Here is a 25,344-nt window from a genome sequence, read left to right as displayed (position 1 = left end):
AGGGTTTCTGCAAGTCACATTTAAGACTTTTTAAGACCCCTGCGGAAACCCTGTATATAGAGCAAATTCACAAAAACAAACTCAACTCATACAATGATCAACTATATTTATTATTTCTTTCATAATTCCTCATTGAAATTGATATTGCAGCAGCAGTCATTTGCCAACCATTACAATTATAAACAAAAACATACATATACATATAGAATCTCAGACAAAACCATCCCTGAGCCCGTGCAATGTTAACATAAACAATAAACAGCAACAAAATATGAATCTCTTTAATTACCAGCTGCTGTGTGACAAAATATCAGTAGTCTTTTGAACTCAGCAGGTCAGACCGTACCTGAACCCCTGCCCATTGATCATATGGCATAATGTTCATCATTTATACACGTTCATTTGAAACTTTTAAAAGGTTGACACCATAGTAAATGATCATATATCATAAAATGGTTAGCTTAAAATTGTCAATGTTTATGTGCATATAGATAAGAAAGGACTGCTGGATCATTTGGGAACACTTTACAATAAGGTTTCATTAGATAATGTAATAACTAACATGAACAACAACGAGTAAAACATTTGTTACATTATTTGTTCATCTTTGTTAATGTTAGTTAATATAAATCCAGCTGTTCGTTGGTTGTTCATGTTAGTTCACAGTGCATTATTAACTAATGTTAAAAATTTTTAATTTTTGATTTTAATCATGTATTAGTAAATGTTGAAATTAACATTAATTTAGAATAATAAATGCTGTAGAAGTATTGTTCATTCTTAAATCATGTTAACTAAAGAAGTTAACTAATAAAAACCTTATTGTGAAGAGATACCGATTTACTTGTTATCACTGTATTAGAGCCCCAACGACTTCACATCGTACAAATATAATATTAATAAAGGTTCCAAAGGCTTTATGTTCATAAGAATTGTTGTGACGTACAGCACAGAAAGTGCATGCATCAGTTCCCACTAGAAAACAATTGAGGAAATCAATAAATATGGTGTTGTTAAAAAACAGCACATTCTTATTTTATAAGATCAGGGAATTTGGGAATTTTTACACAAGCATGTATTTGTTTGATTGTACTCTAGATGGCATTTAAAGGGCTGAATCTGATCTGAGTGCCTCATCAAAGAAGCATTAGAAAAAGTGTCTTTGCAATAAAAATCAGGCAATTATAAAATGATGTAAACAGAAATAGCATTATGCTTGGAGATCAAATGACCCACACATACTGCACAGACAATACACAACCTTACACTGAACCACGTTTCAAAAGCAATGTCCTCGTTTCGCTTCAGGATAGCGCGCTCGCTCTGTTTATTTGCTGTGTGCATCTGGAGTGATCAGTATAACGGTGTCTCCATCTGCAGGAGAACAAAGACTATCAGCATTTCATCTCAACTATTTTGCCATTTCGTTGCCAAAAAATACATTATCCAAACATCACACAGAATATAGCATGCTAATGCTAATTACTGATATTCACCTGACTTTTCAGGAATGGGCATCCCTACAAACACAGGCTTTTCTGTTGAACAACACAAAAAAAAGTAAATCCAGTAATATCAGGGCCAAAACAAGAATCACTGTGTAATAGGGATATTAACAGGAGCGTCATTCAATGATGAATGAGATGTCCCCCTCTTCACAGTATTTAACTTTTTTAAAAAAATAGCATGTCACCATCAAACCAAATAATTAATAGGTACACAATATTGCCAAAAGTTTTGGGACGCCTGCCTTTACATGCGCAATAACTTTAATGACATCCCATTCTTAATCCGTAGGGTTTAATATGGAGTTGGCCCACCCTTTGCAGCTACAACAGCTTCAACACTTCTGGGAAGGCTTTTCACAAGGTGTAGGAGTGTGTTTATGGGAATTTTTGATCATTCTTGTAGAAGCACATTTGTGAGGTCAGGCACTGATGTTGGACGAAGAGGCCTGGCTCACAGTCTCCGCTTTAATTCATCCGAAAGGTGTTCTATCGGGTTGAAGTTTGGAGGTCTGTAGCTATTGACTGTCGTGGCAAAATTTCAACTATCACCGCATTACTGAATAAGAGAAAAAAACTTGCCCAATTGCCTTTATAAAGATTTATTTTCTTGCAAGAAAAGAGTCACAGTCATACAGCCATCTTCAATGTCTGCAGAGTGCACTAACTAGACACAACAGCACTCGGCTTTTATCAGTTCCCAAACAAAGTTAGCCTGACAAGCCAGACCCACATCAAGATGTTGGGTCTGGGAACTCACCATTGGCAGGGCTCAATCCGAGGGGTGGGACAAACGGTTGTCTTTCAAATTCCCTCTGCAAGCAATTGGATAGCACCATGAGCACCACAACCAACCAGAGACAGGGCTCCAGAGTGCGACTAAATGGTCGCATTTTGCGACTAAAATTTGAGAGTGTGCGACTGAATTTTAAATCCAGTCGCACATGTGCGACCAGTAAATTTGCCAGCTGTCGGTACTGGAGAAATTAAGAAAATACACTTACTAATTATAATTGATAGACGTTATGTCTGGCAAATTCTATCTTTGCCAGCCGTTTCTATATGAGATAATATTAAACCATTTGTCCGTGATGCATTTTTGCCATTCGCAATGCAGAAGAGAGAAAGCGGGCGAGCTCTCTCACGTGGAGCTACAGCGAACACAACACCACAGTCAGCTTTAATGAGTGACGAGAACTAAACAAAAGTTTAGTCTGCTTAAACTTTAGGGTTGTGCTGTGATATTAATCTAATTTTATTTTCTATTTTGGCTTCCAAGAATTATAAAAAGATGGTATGAGGTAAAACTATTCCTATAGCCGTGTTCCGTCGAGCTCATTCCCTTCACAGCCTTGCGCTGTCATTTCTCCTTAAACCTAAACTAAACGTCAGATTCAGTGATTGTTGTAAACTGTAGTCTCTACTGTTGCTAAACTGCGGGATGTGTTTGATAATAAAGAGCTAATAAATGCACAATAATCCGCGCAAGAGACGCTGTTTCCAACTTCAAGGCGGCTTATGCGTGTGCTGCGAAATGGGCCGACTTGCACTTTATATTTTAGGCTTTGTGTGTGCGTCTAAACCATCAAATAAACAACAAATAGCCGGTGTCAAAATGACCGGATTGGAGAGTAGTTATGTTAACAGTTTATATCTTTAAATAGTTTGGAGAAATAGGAGAATATGATATTATTAGTTCTACATTCGATCGGTCTTAAAGGGGCAGTGTCTAATAAACCTGCTGACGATTGAGCCATTCATTCGAATCAAACAAGAGGCAAAGAGAAAATATTCGCATCTCTTGAATTAATAACTTTAGCTTTTATAAGCATTAATCTATCAATTTATACAGTGAAAACTATGCAGTGTTATTTTACATTTCATTACTTTATTAGATTTCTTTGTGGGTTTGTTCTTTACTGTAATATTAATGTTAGCAGACCTTCCGAATGCCTGCACACTGGTCCATTTACAAATAGATGTTTTATATTTTTGTTCAAACTTTGCGGTTTCTTTTGCTATAGATATTTTATTTTTCAGATTATAAAGCCATGTTAATTGTGTTCTTAATTATGTTTTTTTTTTTTATAAAAAAAAAAAAAATAAAGTATAATAAAAAGAACCGGTAAGAATACTGTTAAAGTACCGGATCGATAAGCAGTATGGGTAAGAGTAGTAATACCATTAAAACCTTAACGATACCGATCCCTATTAGTAATACAGTGGAAATTAGTAGATTTGGTTAGCATGTTGATTTACGGTGTGCGCCCCTAAAATTTCGGGTTGTGCCCCTAAAATTTTCAGTTGGGGGCCACTGTGCTCCTAGTGAAAAAAGTTAGCCTGGAGCCCTGCAGAGAGCAACGTGAAGTGAAGCTAGTTGATGGATTAAACGTTCGCCGTATCCGGTCGGCAAAACTCAGAACACATCTTCCTTTCTTAAAGGATTAGTTCACTTTTAGATAAACTTTTGCTGATAATTTACTCACCCCCATGTCATCCAAGATGTCCATGTCTTTCTTTCTGCAGTCGAAAATAAATTACGTTTTTTGATGAAAACTTTCCAGGATTTTTCTCCATATAATGGACTTCAATGGGCTCCAAACGGTTCAAGGTCCAAATGACAGTTTCAGTACAGCTTCAAATGGCTTTAAACGATACCAAACTGATGAATAAGGGTCTTATCTAGCGAAACGATCAGTTTTTGCGAAAAACCGAGCAGTATTTATGCTCCGCCATAACTTCCGATAAGTGAGGTCAAAATACGAGCGTGGTCATAGATGTATACGTAGATGCCTCATTAGCGCTTGCACAGATCAGTAGAATGAGGCATCTAAGATTGATATCTCTATGACCACGCTCGTATTTTGACCTCATTTAGCGGAAGTTATGGCGGAGATGATCACATTCGTCTGATTAGAGGTAAAATAATAGCATAAATACTGCTCGGTTTCTCGCAGAAACTGATCGTTTCGCTAGATAAGACCCTTATTCATCGTCTGGTATTGTTTAAAGCCCTTTGAAGCTGTACTGAAACTGTCATTTGGACCTTGAACTGTTTGGAGCCCATTGAAGTCCATTATATGGAGAAAAATCCTAGAATATTTTCATCAAAAACCTTCATTTCTTTTCGACTGCAGAAAGAAAGACATGGACATCTTGGATGATATGGGGGTGAGTAAATTATCAGCAAAAGTTTATTTAAAAGTGAACTAATCCTTAAAAGTTGTGTATGACCTTTTATCCAGATACACTGATTCTGTATGAATATATGCAATTCAATAAACATTACATGCACAATGTTTAATCTCGTGGTCATGATAAAAATTTTCCCGTAACATGACTCTGCAGAAAGTTGGCGATTTCTGCACACTGTGGACCTCTGCATGCACTGACCCCGCTCTGTGATTTTACGTGGCCTACCACTTCGTGGCTGAGTTGCCGTTGTTCTCAATTGCTTTCACTTTGTTATAATACCACTATCAGTTGACCGTGGAATATTTAGTAGTGAGGAAATTTCACGAATGGACTTATTGCACAGGTGGCAACCTATCACGATACCATGCTTGAATTCACTGATGCTGCGTCCCAATTCGCCTACTTATACTACGTCCTAAAAGTATGTACTCTTTTTGTAAAGAAAAAGTACATACTTTTGAGTGTGTAGCAGAAGAGTATGCAAGCTTTGGGACATACTACTTCGTCATCGTTAACGGACTCTGTTGCTTAGTTACGTGCATCCAGTCACCGTTTAAACTGCCCTGTCAATCATCGTCACAGTTCAAATCCTCCACATTAAATTTAATTTCCTACCGTATCGGAGAGAAATGTAGTAGCACGTTGATCTGCCATTTGTGGGTCTTTAATGCAGAGACTCCTCTCATGTGTTTGCAAGTTAATGGCCAAACGTATCAGTACAAAAGTTCACAATGCTGCTGCAGGTGAAATATAATGTGGCTAACATTGAATAAATATCTTTTTTGTCAGGTTAAATACTGATAATTGCTCACTCAAACCCCTTTATCTAATCCTCTCTACTTGACCGTCAGACTCGCGTAACCGTCATGTTTGTAGTTTTTTAACACTTTTTATCCGCGTTTGTAGTTCTAATCGAATCCTCGTCCATCTCGCAATGGGTTGTGGGCAATATCAGCCATTAGAGTGCGCATCGATCTGCACTTCAGATTCTGACCGGAAATATTAGACCATCCGGGAATCTTTGGAATACTCTTTTCAACATACTATAATTTGGGACATACTAATTCTTTTTTCGAATACTATTTAGTACGGATAGTATGCGACTTGGGATGCAGCATGAGCTCCTGAGAGTGACCCATTCTTTCACAAATGATTATAGAAGCGTCTGCATTGCCTAGGTGCTTGATTTTATACACCTGTGGCCATGGAAGTGATTGGAACACCTGAATTCAATGATTTGGAGGGGTGTCCCAATACTTTTGGCAATATAGTGTATACATACACTAGGGGTTGCATGACTATACATACATATATACATATATATATGTATATATATTAAAAATGTCTAACAAATACAAAAATCTGTTGGAGGAAAATAATAAATGTTCACCTGAATCTCCAGGCGCTGGACAGGGAATAGGCTGCCCTGTTATTACTGTGTCATTGCCTGTGAATCACAAATAACACAGTGGTAAGCTATGTATAAATATTACAATGTGATTTTCTTTAATAACAATTGTTTTTAAAGGAATAGTTCACTCAAAATAAAAATGATACCATAATTTTCTCACCCTCAAGCCCTCCTAGGTGTATTTGACTTTCTTCTTTCAGCCAAACACAATCAGAGTTATATTAAATAATGTCCTGGGCTGGCCCTTCCCAGCTTTGTAATGGCATTGAATAGAGTTTGTGAAGCTCCAAAAAGCGCATCCATCCATCATAAAAGTAATCCATACGACTCCAGGGGGTCAATAAATGCCTTCTGAAGCAAAGCGCTGTGTTTGTGTAAGAAAAATATACATATTTGAAACTTTATAAAGTATAATCACTAGCTTTCGGCAATGGCACGTTCAAAAGAGATACGTGGTTTTCGAGAGATGCGTCTATTTTTTCCTCACCACTTCACTTCAGAAGGCCTTTATTAACCCACTGGAGTCATAGTTTATTTTTATGGTTACTTCAAAAATTTGGGCACTATTCAATGCTAGTCACATATTCCTAGGATGGTTTAAGGGTGATTAAATTATGGGATAATTTTCATTTTTGGGTGGAACTATTGCTTTAAGCAGGTCCAGATGGAATCTGGGAAATTTTGCAAAACATGAAAACATGTCTGCTCCTCACCTCTGTTCTGCTCCTCTTCTGCCGCCAGCTCATCTGGATCTACATACTGAAAATTTTCATCGGGCTCTGAACCGCCGCATTTACCACAGCAGCAACAACAGCAGCAACAGCAGCAGAAGCACGTGAAGAGCGAACCTAACACAATGAGCGTCTGAACATGGTTCAGAAAACCAAAAAAAGGGATTATTATACCAATCATGTGCATGAAATGAGCTGTAATATTTACAGTACCAAGCATATAAGTGAATAACTGAAGGCAAAGGACTCACCTTAAACCAGCACTTCTTCATGAGGAAGTGGTATTTAACGCTGTCCTCTCCGAACTGGTCTGCGATGTAGAGGCCCATGGAGCCATAGTCGTTGTAGATCTGTTTTTTGGTGTCGTCGTTGAGGATGGTGTTGGCATTGTTGATCTCTTTGAACTTCTCTGCCGCTTCTGGGTTGTTGGGGTTCTTGTCTGGATGATACTTCAGCGCCAGTTTTCTTATGGTGAGGATTTATGAAACAAAGCCTTTCAGGGATGTTGCATTTATGAATTCCTTTACTGACATGAGCTATTTATCGGACTGATTATGAAGCAATAGCTTTTTTGAATAGCTAAACATAATTGGATCATTTTCAATATTAATTAACAAAACAGTTGCATTATTCGAACAACATCATACCTGTATGCTTTCTTAATATCGTCAGATGACGCTCCTTTCTCCAGGCCTAATGTCTGGTATAAACTCTCTCCAGCTCTGGACAGCTTGCGTTGAGGTCGGCTTGAATCTGCCATTGTTAAATTCTGCTAAAAACACTGAAGATCATAAGTGGCATGAGTCACTGTTAGCTAAGGTCCCATTAGTTAAAGGGTCTTTAAAGAGTGACAGAAATCTCTCAGATTTCATCAAAAAGATCTTCATTTGTGTTCCGAAGATGAACAAAAGTCTTACTGGTTTGGAACGACATGGGGGTGAGGAAGTAATAACAGAATTTTCCTTTTGGGGTGAACTATCCCTTTAACATTAGTTAATGTGTTAACTACATTTAGCTTGAAAGATAAATGTGTTACGTTAGGGTAAACGACGTACCTATCAAGCTCAAGTACCCATTAAGGGCACCACTATCTTTGAGCTCAGATTATAAAAAGAAAAAAATATTGATGTCTTAACCAATTGTTGTGTTTGTTACTATACACCTCCTGTAATTTCAAGCTAATCAGACCATTGCACACCGAGATATGGGTAATGGTATATATGAGTTCACACTGTCTGGTGCCATTTTGAAAGCTTTTTTTTTTTAGATGTTTAAGCCTTATTTTGGAGATTAAGAGATTAATGTTTAGACTTTTGCATATAACCTGGAACCTGGATGTGGGAAATAATTAGTTAGTTAAAGATAGTTTTAGCAACATAGCGCAGATGCTGCAGAACATTGTTAGCTTACTAGCTGTATAAGATTGTGTTGCTACACTAATATATTACTTCACAGGCATTACTGGCTTGTACTTTTGAATCCATTAAATTATAAATGTACAGTTTATTGATGCTCTGTGGTTTTACACTGCTGTAATTTTTAAAGACTTCATATTATTGTAAGGCGAGCTTAAAGGCTGCACTACTATGAAAATACTTCAGTGTGACATCACTAAGAACAAGTATAATTTCATAGATATTTTCAATAATAGCTGTTCATATTAAAATATGTATGAACTAAATACATGGCCTAGATCATTTATTTAGCAAAACTGTCCTTTTAAATGTAATAATATTTATTATTAAAAAAAAGTTTGCTATTCCAATAAAGCTCAGTGTGATCCCTTTAAGCTCATCCACATTAAACGTCAATGTAAATACTTCATAAACATAGCCTACTTTAAATGTTAACTGATGGTTGTCACTTCAAGTTAATATTTATACAATTATTCTTTAAAAAATTAGTTTAAAATAAACAAGAATTATCCCCAAAAAACATGATATGAGCTTAATGGCAACAGGGGTGTGCTTAAAGGGTACAAACATGTACCCATTAAGCACAGCCAGACTTTTTGCATTTAATGATGATGTACATCTTAATTGAAATGCTTGTGTCATTTAAAATAAAATACTATTGTGTGAGAGATTAATATTTTATTTTAACATAACTTCTTGTACTGAAACCAATACCCTGTGCACTAAAATGTCTCAATGTAGACTTTAGGGAACTTAATAGGTACGTTTACCCTATTTCTTCTCTATTCATGTTAATTTTCTTCTTTAATGTTAGTTAATAAAAATAAGTTTGAATGTTCGTCAACTCAGGTCCAATAAATAATATTATCAGATACACAACTTTTAAAATGTAATAATGTATTAGTAAACGAAATACACATTAACTAAGATTAAATGCTTTAAAAGTATGTTACATTGTTACCGCATGTTAACAAACAGAACCTTATTTTAAAGTGCTAGCAAAAATAGCACAAGCACACTTTGTATGTGATTTGCTTACACCTGTGTCAACTTGAACAGACTAAAAATCACCAAAACACAATGATTCGAAAGATGACGCAAAAATGACATTTATACATCCAAATAGGGCCACTGTTTATGGATATATTTAAAAAAATAAAAAAAAAGATACACAAGAAATCACGTAACATTTAACTATTATTTTTTTTCACTATATCATTTCACTTTAAGAGATTAAAATATTAACATGGTTAGAAAATCATAATCAGAAGGGCTAGTATTGAATTTTCTGGTGGCTAAATTTCCGCCAACAATACCATGGCTATATTTTCATTTTCAGGTCATTTACGTTGTTTTGAGCTCAGGCCTGTTAGAGATCATAACCTGACAGAGATCATTATATATCGATTCATGAAATCGATTACTTACCGTTTAAGAAGAGAAGATGAAGTTTGATAAAGTTGCGTATGTATTCATATTTACAGCGTTTTAACAGAAAGTTGATCCATTGATCATGAGCAGAGCAGACCAGGAAGTAGGAAATAAAGTTTCTCTTACGTCAAGTACGAAAACTCATTGCCAGAGAGCAGCCGTGAGCTGGGTGTCGATCTGTCTGTCTTTGAAACCCCGCGCGCCAGTTAAAAAAAATTAAAACTGCATTCGAGTAGCTACAATTCCAGAAGGACATGTGTATCTGACAAATAACACAGTCTTTTTTATTTTATTTAACATGAACATTTTACATAAAATATATGTGAATGAATAATGGAGCGTATGTAGAGCCTAACGTCCTCCATTCTATTCAATATATGAGCTAATGCATAATAATTATTCAAAGATTTATGAAAATGTTGCTTGAAGTTGAAATGTCATGTCAATCACGCCGTCTGTTATCATTACATTGTAAGCACCATAATAATAATAATAACAAGCAATCCATGTTTAAAATATGTATATTTAATTAAATAGAATTACTTTTTTGGAGAATTTACCAACTGAATAAAGGATATTTACATTATTTATTCAAGCAGACCATCTATAAATGATGTCCTGGAAGTCATTTAAATGAGAAGGGCCTAGAACTCATCCTCTCCTCTGCTCATTTTGACCCAAAATTTATTTTCTTTTCATTAAAAAAAAATTGAGTGTTCATCATAGTGGTCCAAGACGTTAGGTCTTTTGTTCCACTTGAACTTGGAACCACACACACACACACACACACACACACACACGACTGGATTCATGGAGTTTTTGTTGTTGTAATAAAAAGTGACAATTATTATCCTATTTAATGCATAATTATTATCCTATTTAATAATTATTTAATCGACACATCATCCTCAATAAACCCGTCTCTGACGTGATGACTCCGATATCTAGATTATTCCTATTTAATAATTATTTAATCGACACATCATCCTCAATAAACCCGTCTCTGACGTGATGACTCCGATATTTAGATTATTATCCTATTTAATAATTATTTAATTGACACATCATCCTCAATAAACCGGTCTCCGATCTTTCGAATATTCCGATCTATTATGACCTCTGACCTGTAAAGTTGCCAGGATAATAATCATACGCTGTTTGTTAATTGGCCAGAGGAGAACTGGCACCACAACTGAGCCTGGTTTCTCCCAAGGTTTATTTTTCTCCATTAGGCCACCTGATGGGGTTTTGGTTTCCTTGCCACTGTTGCCTTTGGCTTGGCTTGCTCAGTTGGGGACAATAAATAAATAAATATCCAATATCGCCGTTTTCTCTGGAACGGCTGTACGGCTGAATAAAATTCTGATGCATTATTTTCCTGTTTAACACTGTGAAGCTGCTTTGAAACAATCTGCATTGTTAAAAGCGCTATATAAATAAAGTTGACTTGACAAATCCTTCCCTCGCGGTTCAATTTGACCCCCATAGAAACAGGGATTTTTTTTGTCAAAAAATATATTTAAAAAAAAAATCATACACAAATGCAAAATGAATAGTGCAATTATAACAGCATTTTTGGACCTTACTAACTTGGATTATTCTGCAAAATCTGACACTTCTGTATAAATACAAACCTTAAAAATCAAAACTATTTCCCCAAAATTATTTTGTAATGTCTAAATACATACCCGAATGCATACTGAAGCAAACTGACTTCAAATGGGACTTTAGGATTTAATAGCACTATAAGGTCATCAAGTGGTAAGAGTCATGAAATATCATGTTTTTCTTTTTTTTCCACCAGAAGACACCCAATTCAATGTGGGACTTTTTGAGCTGATTTAAAAGGGTTATGCATGCAATGGAGTTATTTTGTATTTAAGTGAAATAATATGCTTATTTATTTTAAATTATTGATGAAATTAAATTAAATTAAAAATAACAAAATATCTTTTAAAAATGCATTAAAAATAAAATATTATCAAAATGAGCTTTCTGGACAAAACAATGAATAAGTGTAATTTTAGGGCTTCGGGTCATTCTGACCCACAAGGGAAGGATTTTTTACAGTTACAGGAGGAGAGGACGAGGGTTGAGGAAATAAATCTAAATGGAATAACAGATATAAGAAAGATTTAAACTGCTTACAACCTCTGATCTGATCTCATTAATCTGATATAGGAACTTTTCTTCATCCTAAACTTTGTTTTCCTCTCATCATTTTTTAGGCTTTCAGTACAATATTTATCATTGACGGCAGTTTTTTTTTAAGTGGTCATAAACAGTGACAACAACAAACCTGCTGATTGTTGCACTATGTAAACGCATAGATAGATTCTCAATGCCGCTGCACAGGGGCTGATCAGGTGATGTTACTGACTGTATGTATTCCATAATAATACTGTGATCAAGAGGTTCCAATTTTGATAATTATTTTCCCAATGTTCTTGTTGGCCTCCATGTGTTGATGAGCCATTTGAACATCTTCCATGTTGAACATGCTGTCAATCACAGGCCGCAAGGGAGGATCTGTCGACTGGAAGTGCGGCAAAACCTGCTCTGTGAAACTCCTGACCAGCTCTGCTTTATACTAGAAATAAAACACAATCATTCATTTAAAGCGTACATTAAAGGAGTTGAAACAGGCCCAAAATTAACAGCATTATGGGTTGGAGTGACATGAGGTTTGAATAAATAATGACAGAATGGTTAGTGTGAACTATGAATTTCAATTCACTCCTTTTAGTCTACATTCATTTATGAAGAAAAATAGTGTCCTTTGCAATGCTGGCAATCTGGAAGAACTCATCTTACCTGTAAACTTCTGTTTCTGAGGAGACTGCAAAGGAGATGCCCTCTTTTCCTCAAAAGCTTGCCAAACAAGTCTCCATCTGCTGTTTTCCCTCCCAATGTGCCATAAAGCACCCATCGCCCATCCATTGCAAGGCTACAAATGTTCTTCTCCCAAAAAGATCCACCAATGCAGTCCAGAATCACATCAGCTCCCTTACCTAAACGAAAACACACAATTCATTTCAATGCATTCATTTGAATATTTCATAAACATATTCAGAATACTAAAATGATTGACCTTCAGTGAATTGCAGTACTTTTTCTGAGAAATCCTCCTCTTTGTAATTGACTCCCAGAGCTGCTCCAATCTGCTCTGCAAAGGTTAACTTTTCAGGGCTCCCTGTTGTTACTACTGGAATCGCATGGCATAAGCGAACCAGCTGAATGGCAGCGGTGCCGACGCCACTCGCTCCAGCATGAATCAACACAGTCTCATTCGGCTTCACTTTGGCTAAAAAAAACAACAACAGGAGAATATGGGAATATGGTGGCCCTAAAAAGCATTTTTGGACACTTAGTGTTAATTCACCCAAAAATTAAAGTTCTGACATTAATTCCTCACCCTCATGTCGTTCCAAACTTGTAAGACCTTCGTTCATCTTCAGAACACAAATGCAGATATTTTTGATGAAATCCGAGAGCTCTCTGACCCCTCCATATAAGACAGCAGTTGAATTAACACTTTCAAGGCCTAGAAAGGTAGTAAAACATTGTTAAAATAGTCCATGTGACTCCAGTGGTTCAACCTTAATTTTATAAAGCGTCAAGAATACTTTCTGTGCACAAAAAACAAACAAAAATATTACGACTTTATTCAACAATTTCTTCTCGTCTGTGTCAGTGTCCTATGCAGTTTATGTTGGTCAGCATCACACGCATGCGTCGTGGTGCTCACGTGAACAGCTTTGGCCAATGGTGAGCCAGCATTCTGGCGTAACTGGTAGCGCTGGACTGTATTTAACTGTGTTTTTACTGTATTTAACTGCATAGAAGACTGACACAGACGTGAAGAGATTGTTGAATGTCGTTATTTTTGTTTGTTTTTTTGCACACAAAGTATTCTCGTCGCTTCATAACAGTAAGGCTGAACCATTGGAGTCAAATGGACTATTTTATTGATGTCTGTCCATGCTTTCTAGGCCTTGAAAGTGTCAATTAAACTGCTATCTATGGAGGGGTCAGAGAGCTCTCGGATTTCATAAAAAATATCTTCATTTGTGTTCTGAAGATGAACGAAGGTCTTACAGGTTGGGAATGACATGAGGGTGAGGAATTAACAACAGTTTCTCTCATTTTTGTGTGAACAATCCCTTTAATTAACAAGCTGACATTGTTACCAATGAAGTGCAGCAGTTGGTAGGCAGTAAGCCAGGCCTCAGGAAGAGCTGCGGCTTGATGAAGATTGAGGTGTGACGGGACGGGCATGATGAGTTCTTCTGGAACAGCTACATATTCCGCATAGCCCCCTCCTCCGAGTAAAGCCATTACTTTATTTCCCAACATCCAGTTCCCCTTGACCCCAGGACCGATGTCAGCGATCACTCCGCTGACCTCCAGTCCCAAGATTTCACTCTCTCCAGGGGGAGGTGGGTAAAGACCCCTTTTCTGTCAATTAAAAAGAGCCATCAATGGGGTTCACTTTGTCCAGGGTACAAACATGGGCAGGATTTGTGTTTCACCTGTAGAAGATCAGCTCTGTTTAAAGCGGTTGCGGCAACTTCGATGAGGAGCTGCCCATCTTTGGGTTCAGGCCGAGGAACACGTTTCACATCCAGTTTCCCTGCTTCATCAACACATACTGCCAGCATGGACTCAAAAATGAGAAGAAATACAAGCTGTTCATCATGCTTTTTCTTTTCAATGTCTATTTTTAACATTATTTTATTATTTGGTAACACTTTACAATAAGTTTACATGAATTAAAAACGAACAATACATAGCATTTATTATCTTATTGTTAATTTAAACATTTACCAATACATTATATCATCAGACATTGTAATTTTTAACATTAACATTAGTTAATGCACTGAACGACTGTATTTTTATTAACTAACATTAACAAAGATTTATAAATAATTTTAAAATACGTTTTGTTCATCGTTAGTTCATGTTAAAACTAATGTTAACAAATGAAAGCTTATTGTAAAGTGTTCCCTAGTATTTTTTATTTAGTTTGTTTTCCCCTTTAATACTTTGGCAATTTACAAAGTATATAAGGTCTATAAGTATAAAAGTATATAAGTATACAGCAATATGATTGTGATTACAAAACAACAGCAAAAAAAAGTCAATTTGAGCAACTTTAAAACACTCAAAGATGCAATACTTACAATACTTAAATTTCCACTTACTGTTTTCTCCTCGGACATTGTTGCATTGACACTTAAACGCGATTTAACAACACAAACAGGACATCAGATTTCCTTTTAATTTAAGACCTACAATTAAAACATTATAAACGTGAATTAAAGGTGAAGCCATATCACACATAACATTGTAATGCAACCTAACTTACACACGATTGAAATGCGTGACTTGGAGTATTTACACCAGTGTCTGCTTTTCTGCGCAATTTCAACGCACATATGAGCTATAAACTATTCTGTGCTTTATCGGGGGGAAAAAAATCTACACCTCACTGATCAATCATTGCTATAGACCAGTGCGATATAGCTCGTTTCTGTAGTAATTACACAAATTATGACACAACGACTTTAATCTATTACTACATTAAAACTAAACTTTGCACAGCTCAACTTTACATGGATGACATGGACATTCACTGCGGAAGCAGAGTTTAAATTAAACTTACTTCATTAAATCGATGTTTTTGTGTTGTGAATATAACGTTAGTTGATCTGAACTAAAATAGTACCGCCCATATATAAAAAATACTATGACAACCATTGAATCACATTCTAAAAGAACAAAACATTTTGAAAGATTTTTTGAGACGGTTTGAAGGCGATCCCATTTTTACAATTCAGTAGTAACAATAGCTACTAAGCTAGGCTACTACCCCCATTCCTTTAGTAGCAATAACTGTTGTATTTTTGTGTAAACTATAGTTACTATGGAACAGTTTACGTCTAAATTTATACATCACAAAATTTACGGAAATATTGCACGGCTTAAAGGCATAGTTCACCCAAAAATGAAAATGTTGTCATCATCTACTCACCCTCAAGTTGTTCCAAACCTGTATGAATTTCTTTCTTTTGCTGAACACAAAACATATTCTGAAGAATATGGGTAAGCAAACAGTTGGCCCCATTGACTTCCATAGTAGGAAAAAAAACACTATGCAAGTCAAAACTGTTTGGTTAGATTTTCTTCAAAATATCTTATTTTGTGTTCAGCAAAAGAAATAAATTGAGGGTGATGACAATTTCCATTAGTTAATATTATTTAATACTAGAAAATAATTTAATAATACTCTATCCATTCTCCAAACTTCTTGGCCCATGAATTAATTTCATCCCAAATTTTTTATATCCCCACATTTAAAAAATAAAAAATAGAATAAATCATACAAATAAAGAACTGACATGTGTACTGTTGTAGTATACACCAATTAGAGAATCTTAGTGTGAGACACCAGGGTACAGGTTATAATCCCTTCAGAAAATTAGTAAATGTCACACATGGTTTGTATGCCATTACATGGAGATAAAGGACTGAATTTGGTCTTAAGATTCCAGTCTTCCAGCTTTACTTTGTCATTATCAACACAATAGCGATCATGTGACTGAAGGACTTTGAAACTCTAAACTGAAACCTGACAGAACGAAAGACATGTTATGTTTAAGTGTCATAGCAGCAGATTCTTAGTCTACTACGGGCTCATACGAGACTAGAAAACATATGCAGCAGTTTCAGGTACAGTAAACTTCTCATTTATTATGTATACACAATGTCCACATACATATTTTCATAAAATGAATTAGCCTTGAAACAATCACTGCAGTCTAAAAGTCTGAAGCGTCTGAGACATTTGTGTGTGTTTGTAAAATAAATTCCCCTTGGAGCAATCTGCATGTGCTTAACCAAAAAATGGTGTCCGTTCCATTTACAGTATTCGTTTCAAGGAACATCTCGAGATGACGACACAGTCGAGAATGAAGAAACCCAAGTCTTTCATTCACATGGACGTAAGACTGCGGAACCACAAAGAGGATGTAGATCTTCAGTGGAAACTACACAACATCAGCACCAAATACAGACTCGACCTCAGACTGCTGGAGCAGGAACGGCAGTTAGTGCTGAAAGAGCACAAGCGGCTGCTGCAATTAAGGGTTTGTGAACCGTACGCAACAATAAACAACACAATGAGGGCCATATCAGAGGTCAGGATGGCAAACGATGCACACCAGACTCGATTCTCAAAATCTGCCCCGGCATTCAGAGCTCCATCCTCAGCAAAAACCTTTGATGATGATAACCAACAGAGGTTTGGTAAATCAGCATCACTTTCTGTCAAGCAAGATGATTCATCTCCATCTATGATATCCACAGAAAAGTTCAAATCGCCGGAGAATGGGCAGCTATCTATTCTACAGCTGAAAGACCTGGCGTTGATCGACAGCATCTCCCAGAAAGAGCTGATGTATCAGGAAGAGTATTACCGACGGTATAAAGAAAGACTGAAGCAACTGCAGAGAGAAAAACTACGGCAGAAAATAAGGAGCTTTCTCAGCACTATAGAACATATTTAACAATGCATGCTTGTCAGATGAACCTTTGTGTGTCATTAAGGGAATTTTAAACTGATAGATCATGCGAAATAGTTGTTTCCTCATCTGCATGCTAATCTACCTCAATGTAAAAGCTCTGTGGCATCTCATCCATTGATAGAACTGTCAGGTTTTTTAACTGCACTATAACAGGACATTATTTACATTAAAGAAATTAATTTCCTTAAGCAATGCTCCCCATCCTCCTCATGGTCAGGAGAGCCGTATGAGCTGGAGACTCCAGGAGCAGCGACTCGTTTTTCTTCCACTGAGGAGATTCTGAAAGCGTTTTATCTATAAAAATGAAAGCAAATAAACACAAAATTAATGTAATCTCAGTTCCTTTTCTCTTTTCGAATCTTTAAATAAAGAAAGAACATGCTTTGGATTAAACTAGGTGTCCGCCCTTACAGCTAAATGAACATAAGAACACATACATTCCCACTAAACCAATTTAATAATCTGATAAAACCTTCATTAATTGATTCCGTTTAGTCTCCACATTGATTTTACTGCATGAAAAATAGCAGTTAAAAACGCTTTGTAATCTCACACTTCATTCCAGCCCATGTAAGAATAATATCCATTCAATATTTTCCAGTTAATCATTTCATATTAAAGGGGTAGTCCCTCCAACTGAAAGTCCAGGTAACCAAAACGTAGAAGATCCAAAAAGGTCATAAAGGCGTTGTAAAATGAATCAAGTGGTTTAATCCATGTCTTGTGAAGAGATACAATCACTTTACATGATGGACAGACTTCATTTAGGCTTTAATTTACATCGAAACAATGATCGGCACACATATATAGAGCACATCATATATGATAAAAAGTAGAGGCTCCTGGCCATAAATTTAGGTAGGGAAGATTCTGGGCATAGCGCTAATTTATGATAAACATTTTGTAAGCTTTATGTTCTAATCGCTGAACACATCAGACACAATCTTGACAGAATTCTAATGTCCTTGAGTTATTCAGCCTGGGGGTGGCACTCTTTACTTGTCTGGTTATCACCAGACCACGTTCAATTTAAGATTGAACATTGGTCTGGGCAGTCTGCTATGTATTTTCTACTGCACAAGAGGCATGAGCAATGAGCATAATTCAAATATGTACGCAATTGGATAGTCCTTCAACCAATCAAAGCACAAGAGGCGTGATCAACAGGCAACGACCCATTGCTTCTCTATCCGTCATCGTGTTAAACCCGCCAATAGTGCGCCAGGTGGATAAGCCAGTCTGTGATTGGTTCCCGCAAAAGTAGAAGCAGGATAAATTAATGTACAGACTGAGTTGCAGGGCGAAATCAAATCGGCAGCAGATCAGGCTGGGTTTCTTTACTTTAGTACACACGACAAACGCACAGAATGCTATCTTTGAATTGCCTTAAAGGTCCCATGGCATGAAATTTTCATTTTATGAGGTATTTCAACATTAATATGAGTTCCCCTAGCCTGAATATTGTCCCCAAGTGGATAGAAATGTTGATCGGTGTAAACCCGAGTTCTGGCTGTCTCTCTCTGCCTTTGAGAAAATGACAGGCCAGACGAGCCAATCCTGAAGTCTCCTGGTTTGACGTCCAAGCAGGAGCGGTTACCTCCCTTTCCCCCGCCCAGAGAATCTGCCACACCCATGCAAACACTCGAGATCATTAACGTTACTTGTGAACGAGTGAACACTGGCAGTTTCTCAGTGTTTGGATGTACAAATGAAAACAGAAGTCTTTCTTCAGTTCCTTCTGATCTGTGATCATTGATTTCTTATGTGTAGCTTATTATTTATTATTTGTGGACACGCAGCGACTTCTCTCTCTCCCGACAGAAAGGTGTGTTCGTGTTTTCTATCTTGTGAGTCAGTGTTTTTGTACGTCCTTGTCGCGTCTATCTGTTCTAAAATGTGCATACAGTCTTTTCTGTTTAACATCAGCAGTCACATCTTTAGAGATAAACTTCACGCACGCCGAAGCTCGGCCTCCAACATCCCCGACCCCCAGTACTGCATCTGGCCCACAGCGGAGGCACCAAACGCGGCGTGAGATTAAGCAGAAGGAGGGTAAGCGTGAGGGTATCCAGCTAGGCTAGCCAGCTTTCCCCAGAATAAACTGGATTACATTCGATTACAGCTGTTGTGTCTTTGTTTGCGCTGTGTAACGTTACTCAATGCGCGTCAATGACGCTATTCATATGATTGGAACATATCTAGAAATAATGCTATACTCAACACTTACTAACTCGTTCATCTCGCTGTAATGGTACATTGCATGTGTTACAAAGTTGGTAGAATAATGATGAAGAGGACTCGGTGTGACTGGGACTCGTGTTTATTCAGAACTCTCAGATACAAACACAATAAACTCGCGCTGACTGACAGCGCTCTCATAACTCAGTAGTTACTATAAATAACTTTGTTAGTAATCGCTTCGTCTCCGTGATGTCCGGTTCGCGAACGAATCATTCTTTTGAATCGGTTCTTTTTAGTGAACCGAACCAGTTCACCAAATCGGACTGAATCGTTCTAAAAGGTTCGCGTCTCGAGTCAGCGCTGATCCATAATTTACTAAAGTTACTAACTTTCTGACATGAGTGACAGCCCCTCCGACTAGAAATAAACTAATAACCTGAAGTATATGCTAGTAACTACAACAGTTCACCCTGAACTGAGACATGCTGAGAGAACTGATGAGAAGTGAACACAGGTCCATCCGTCTCTATGGCAGACTCGTGCCTGCTCGTGCCTCGTTAAACCACGCTCCCTCCGCTCATTTAAAATGCAAAGATGTCAGCCAATCACAACAGTGGGCGTTTTTACTGAAGTCTCACAGCAGACACGCCTCTTGAAGCAGGGCATTCAGCCACAGGGCAAACAGCAGTATAGAAAAAATGCCTTTTATTTCTAAATTATGACATGTTATGATGTAAAAATCATACTAATAATATAAGTACACCTCAGAAAACACTATAAAATAATAGAAAAATGCCATGCCATGGGACCTTTAACGTAGTATTTATTGCGTCCGAATGTTGTTTTAGAATATTCCAAGTTGTGTAGGAACTCCAGCGGTAAAACAAAGATATGTCTTTTCTCAGAACAAACCTAAAACAAACAACAGAACTACTGTATATAAAAGCTACTCACATGAGGACATTTAAACCAGGGTTTATACTCATTAATTTGATACGCTACTCCACATAGGAAGAACAGACATGCCAACTAGTTACTGACCTGATGCAGACACATAGTTGAAGTGGACTGATATCGTCTTGGTCTGGAGCAAGGTTTAAGTAAGGCGTGTTTACCTAACGTGAAAGTAAGCAGGGCAGCCAGAAATCTGCCCCAATGGCTCTCAATTAGAGTGCTCTGCAGTTCCATTTTTCACCACAGATTTAGATTGGGGAGGGCTCCGAGACCGGCTGCCCCGAGACCGGCTGCCCCACTATCATGAACACATGCTTGCCGAATCCATGCGCTTCGTTGTAATATATCCTGCTCACTTTAACGATGTCTTATATACTAAAGTAGTAAAAAAAAATCAGAAAAATTTCAGTGCAGAATGCTGAACACGTTTATAATTTAGTATTAATTTAGTGTATATAGAGGTCTATGCTTGGATGAATATTGTGAACACCTGCCCATACAAACGAGCTGTGGCTGATGGTAAACACGTGTGTGATGCACGAGAACCAATGAGGTTTGTGCTAGAATGTGATGCACATGTACCATATTGATCTGCTATATGCATGCGTGTTGTTTATGTGAATAAAAGCATTAGCAAATCTGTTTATCATATAAAGTGAGTGATTGTGTCTCTTCACAAGCCTTGGATAAAACCGCTTGATTGATTCATATAGATTCATTTTACAATGCTTTAACTTTTTGGATCTTCTAAGTTTTGGTTACCTGGACCTTCAATGGAGGGAATTTGTGTTTCAAAGATTAACCAAAGTCCCACCCAAGTCCCTTTTCACAAAAAGAATTTTCACAAATGATCCCTTTAAATCATTCATATTAATTTGTTCTGTTACATTTGCATCTATTTTATCCAAAGTGACCACCGTGGGAACTAGGGACTGGGGTGGTACTCGGTGTGTTTCGACCGCAGGAACCAGGGTCTAAATAAAGTTCTGGGTAAAAATGTCCCCCTCAAAACATTTTTAGTAGTACTTTTTCATAGTACTTTTTCAAAGTTCAGGATCTGTCGGGGGTGGGACTTGGGCGCTGAACATGCTGATTGGTTGAGTTCGCACAGAATTTTATTCAACCTGAAAGTTTGTTGCGGTGCATGCAGTTAGTGTTGTTTACTATTCGAATCAACAATTGAGTTTAAAAATAAGACTGATTATCAGAAGACTAGGTTCAGGCTTTATGAAGCTTATATGCGGAGGGAGAAATACAGTGGGAACTGGAAAGTCGTGCGCAGTTCTACGTCACCGGACTAATCTTCATGGTAATTAAGACCGCAATGAAATTTCGGGTGGAAACAGGGCTTTAGATCTCATTCAAGCTATACATTTTTTTGGTCGGTTTATGCATTCCCTAGAAGTGGAATACATGACCTTGGCATTGCTAGTGTCATGCTCTACTGTTTGAGCTACAGGAATCTTCTGTTCTAAGCAAGAAAGAGTAAGCAAGAGTAAAGTTTAGCCAGGGTCAATTAAATTGTGATGTGCCGTACCTTCACTCTCAATGAGGACACGTGTTGGGAGACATTGTGTGAGATCTCCATACTTAAGTGTGCACAGAACAGCTCTGGGAGTCTCGCCTTGTTCTGTACACATGAGAACGAGAATGTTGAACAACTGATTGCTCTCCATCACCTCCACCGAACCAACGAGTTCCTGTGGCAAAGACAGGAGAGACTTTTATCCAGCAAGGATGCATTAAATTGATCAAATGTTACAGTAAAGACATTTATAATGTTACAAAACATTTCCATTTCAAATAAATGCTGTTCTTTTGAACTTTCGATTCATCAAAGAATTCTACAAAGATATTCAGCATGAAAGTCACCAAAACTGACAATTCTTGTTTTTTATGGAATATTAAATTTTTTAAAAATAAATTATTTATTTAATTTAATTATAAATATCTCTTATCTTCTCTGATGTGCTTACTGACGTGAAGATGGGGCAACCTGTCATTCACATTAAATTAACCAACAGCAACCATCCAATTAATTCCCCATGGAAAAAAAGGACCGCCCTTCATTTTTTATTTTAGTAAATCCATTTCACTCGGATATGCATCACAATAGTGAAGCAAAAAAACAATATATTAGAATGATTTCTGAAGGATCACGTGACACTGACTGGAGTAATGATGCTTAAAATTCAGCTTTGCATCACAGGAATAAATTACATTTTAAAATATGTTAAAATAAAAAACATAATTAAATATTACTGTTTTTTACACTGTTTTTCTGCCTCCAGTTAAAGCATTGAGGTTTGGACAGTGTCCAAATTTACCTGCTGTCATCATTAATGCTAATCAAACAAGAAATCGACCGATATTGATTATTTATAATCGATACCGATACAAATTATTTGCATATTTATGTGCCTGGTAACGATATACAGAACCAATATTTATTGTTTTAAATCAGTTTTTCTCAATTATAACAACAGCACTGAACTGAACAAATGGTTCTATTTAAAACGTTTTAAATACCGGTACTGTAATTCTGTAATTCCACTTCCTCCTTGCATTCAAAAAGAGAAAAAACATAGTGCACTGTCACTAACGTGTCGGTGAATCCGATATTACAAAACTGATACCAATTATGGAAAAATGCTTAAATATCGGGAAAAAATATCGGTAAACCCGATTATCGGTCGATCTCTAAATCAAACAACAAAAAAAGAGTCTCTCACTTCTCTTGACTGAATCACTTTTGTAACTTTAATAAGAATAAATGTATGTTTGTTTAATTTACACAATAAAGACTATGCATAGTTTTTTTTATACATTTGATTACTTTATTCTAGTACATGTACTCTATAAATACTAGGGCAGACAGAACGCAGTACAGAGGGAGACAAGTAATATTCAAATAATTATTCCTGTAATTGATTGATGTACAGTACATATAAAACATTTAAAAAAATAAAATAAATATATAAAATACCTTGACGAGGGAGACCTGCTGTCTGCGGCCAGCTAAAGCATTGAGGTTCTGGCTGAGGGTTTGCAGGAAGGCTTTAAGGTCTTTCTGCAGGTTCTGTTTGGCAAAACTCTCGAGAGGTAATGACGGGGGAATGTTATGGCGGGAGATCTGCACGGTGCGCGTCAGATCCAGCTCCATGTTATACGTGTCCAAATACACACCCTCAAAGGCTGTGTGAAAAGACACACACACACTTTTCCCTTCCTTACACTCCACCAAATCATAGCCACCTAATGAAAAAACATGAAGCATGACCTAGGACTGATCTTAATATTACCAATAAAACAGGGTGTGTATATAATTACCAATTAAATGATGAGCACGCTGAAGGTCTTTCAACTGCATTCTCCAAGCAGTTAACAAAGACTGCTGCATTTCTTTGAAGCCGCCAGCATCAACATCATCTTGTAAAGGAAGATCTTTGCTGATTTTATCTTTAAGAATCTGCCATACAATGATAATAAGTTTATAGTACATTTGCAGTAAAGGCCCGTTCACATATGAGTTCAATAGCTATAACGATAACTATATTAGCGTTCACACCAACGCACAATAACCTTGCGTTCGCTATAAGCATGCACTGCCACTTTAAAGGGTCAGGTGGATTCTGATTGGCCATCAATGTTTTCGTTCGCCAGCTGGAAAATCGTTCTAAAAGCGATTCCAACGATATTGTTCATCTGTGTTGTTTAAATCATTTTAGTCACGATCACGATTATCATAGAATTAGAACTATTATTACAATTGTATAGTCCTTGGGAACTAGATCTGCTATGCTGCTGCTGCTGTTGATTATTGCTGCTGCTGCTACTGAGCTAGTATGACTTGCTACTGCTAATAGATACGAAGACGCGCTGCTGTGAGCATGTAAGATATGCTGTTGCTGCATTCATAAATCCTGTAGAAGATCTAGGCAGATGGAGCTGGAGGGTTTCAGAGGAACTTCGATAGTGCACTGCAGGACTAGTTTACAGCAAACAATGAACCAGACCATTTAAATGTCAAATGCGTGACTTCTGTGTTGTTCTTCTTCACAACGTATGACGTCATCACGTTGGAAAGTTCACGGCCGTGACGTACGTGAAAGTACCTTCCCAGTGCCGAAAAACTCCATCTCATGTTCTCCTCCAACTTTAAAATAGTCTGACATTGTTGTGTTATACCTTTATTTTTGTAAAGGGCCGTTTGATTTAGTCTTTGCACACTGGGTCGGTACTTCCACATACGTCACGTGCGTGACCTTTCCAACGTGATGACTGAATCACTTTTGTAACTTTAATAAGAATAAATGTATGTTTAATTTACACAATAAAGACTATGCATTGTTTTTTTTTTACATTTGATTACTTTATTCTAGTACATGTACTCTATAAATACTAGGGCAGACAGAACGCAGTAGAGAGGGAGACAAGTATTATTCAGCGCAAAAACATTAGCTGAAATATCTGCTGTCGGACGCTAAATTTAGGTTTAAAAGTCAACATGTAATTCAAGTATTTTATGAGAGTAGTAACTGTGTAGTTAGGGATAACAGCATGTAATTGAATATAAATGTAAGATGTTTTGTTTTCTATAGCCTATTTATAGGATAACGGGTTACTTTGTCCATAGCAAATGTGTGCGTGTTCCTGCAGAACATTCCTCTTAATGCTTGTATTAGTTGTTTTTAATTATATTGAAAATTGTGATAAGAATTTGAAATTTCAGTGGTATCAAAAAATGTAACAGCAAAAAAATAACTATAGCATGATATATATCGTTATCATGAAATCAAATGACTCGTATTGTGATATAAGATTTGGGTCATATCGCCCACCACTAGTTTATGCACCACAGTAACTACATTGAAAACTAAATTTTGACATTTTCTACCAAACATCAATGAGAAAGTCAGATATTTGATCAAT

The 25,344-nt window shown here is 36.9% G+C and overlaps 3 protein-coding genes across 8 annotated transcripts in view; all 3 read right to left on the bottom strand.

Moving 5' to 3' along the window:
- Positions 1-92: 92 nt before the first annotated feature.
- Positions 93-9,842, bottom strand: dnajc5gb (DnaJ (Hsp40) homolog, subfamily C, member 5 gamma b). Of its 3 annotated transcripts, XR_013817708.1 has the most exons (8): positions 9,686-9,821; positions 7,490-7,623; positions 7,094-7,307; positions 6,825-6,975; positions 6,091-6,147; positions 1,497-1,538; positions 679-1,374; positions 93-557 (listed from the first exon to the last, which is right to left on the bottom strand). XR_013817708.1 is itself a non-coding variant. In XM_079832382.1 (7 exons), the coding sequence occupies exons 2-7, from the start codon at positions 7,600-7,602 to the stop codon at positions 1,328-1,330; spliced, it is 624 nt and encodes a 207-aa protein (XP_079688508.1). In that variant the 5' UTR covers positions 7,603-7,611; positions 9,686-9,842; the 3' UTR covers positions 93-1,327. The 3 variants fall into 3 exon arrangements, 2 of the variants coding, with proteins under 2 accessions (XP_079688508.1, XP_079688507.1); XM_079832382.1 differs by having other exon boundaries at positions 93-1,374; positions 7,490-7,611; positions 9,686-9,842; XM_079832381.1 differs by having other exon boundaries at positions 93-1,374.
- A 118-nt stretch (positions 9,843-9,960) lies between these two features.
- tp53i3 (tumor protein p53 inducible protein 3) lies at positions 9,961-15,773 on the bottom strand. Of its 2 annotated transcripts, none has more exons than XM_079832374.1 (7): positions 15,060-15,131; positions 14,896-14,982; positions 14,221-14,352; positions 13,879-14,146; positions 12,780-12,992; positions 12,503-12,699; positions 9,961-12,278 (listed from the first exon to the last, which is right to left on the bottom strand). In XM_079832374.1, the coding sequence occupies exons 2-7, from the start codon at positions 14,911-14,913 to the stop codon at positions 12,096-12,098; spliced, it is 1,011 nt and encodes a 336-aa protein (XP_079688500.1). In that variant the 5' UTR covers positions 14,914-14,982; positions 15,060-15,131; the 3' UTR covers positions 9,961-12,095. The 2 variants fall into 2 exon arrangements, with proteins under 2 accessions (XP_079688500.1, XP_079688501.1); XM_079832375.1 differs by lacking the exon at positions 15,060-15,131 and adding an exon at positions 15,726-15,773 and having other exon boundaries at positions 10,889-12,278.
- A 647-nt stretch (positions 15,774-16,420) lies between these two features.
- cenpo (centromere protein O) overlaps positions 16,421-25,344 on the bottom strand; it is an 11,264-nt gene continuing 2,340 nt past the window's right edge. For 2 of the 3 annotated variants that reach the window (XM_079832378.1, XM_079832376.1), the window contains exons 3-6: positions 23,743-23,881; positions 23,399-23,667; positions 21,950-22,112; positions 16,421-17,571 (exon numbers count right to left, since the gene is read on the bottom strand). In XM_079832378.1, the coding sequence (XP_079688504.1) occupies positions 17,462-17,571; positions 21,950-22,112; positions 23,399-23,667; positions 23,743-23,881 (681 nt within the window). In that variant the 3' untranslated portion in view covers positions 16,421-17,461. The remainder of the gene's footprint in view (positions 17,572-21,949; positions 22,113-23,398; positions 23,668-23,742; positions 23,882-25,344) is intronic. The other variant, XM_079832377.1, reaches the window with a different exon arrangement.

The sequence above is a fragment of the Gobio gobio genome (assembly GCF_949357685.1).
Source record: "Gobio gobio genome assembly, chromosome: 13".
Taxonomy (NCBI): domain Eukaryota; kingdom Metazoa; phylum Chordata; class Actinopteri; order Cypriniformes; family Gobionidae; genus Gobio; species Gobio gobio.
The sequence above is the reverse complement of the archived record's forward strand: the minus strand, read 5'-3'. Positions and strand labels throughout refer to the sequence as shown.

What these genes read in the sequence shown, in the direction of transcription:
- dnajc5gb (XM_079832382.1), bottom strand. Translation starts at nt 7,602, where the DNA reads ATGGCAGATTCAAGCCGACCTCAACGCAAGCTGTCCAGAGCTGGAGAG. An exon ending in TGAAGAAGTGCTGGTTTAAG is followed by an intron (nt 6,976 to 7,093) that starts GTGAGTCCTTTG and finishes AACCATGTTCAG; the next exon opens with ACGCTCATTGTGTTAGGTTC. An exon ending in GCCCATTCCTGAAAAGTCAG is followed by an intron (nt 1,375 to 1,496) that starts GTGAATATCAGT and finishes GTTCTCCTGCAG; the next exon opens with ATGGAGACACCGTTATACTG.
- tp53i3 (XM_079832375.1), bottom strand. An exon ending in ACAGAGCTGATCTTCTACAG is followed by an intron (nt 14,147 to 14,220) that starts GTGAAACACAAA and finishes TTTAATTGACAG; the next exon opens with AAAAGGGGTCTTTACCCACC. An exon ending in AGTACTGCAATTCACTGAAG is followed by an intron (nt 12,700 to 12,779) that starts GTCAATCATTTT and finishes GTTTTCGTTTAG; the next exon opens with GTAAGGGAGCTGATGTGATT.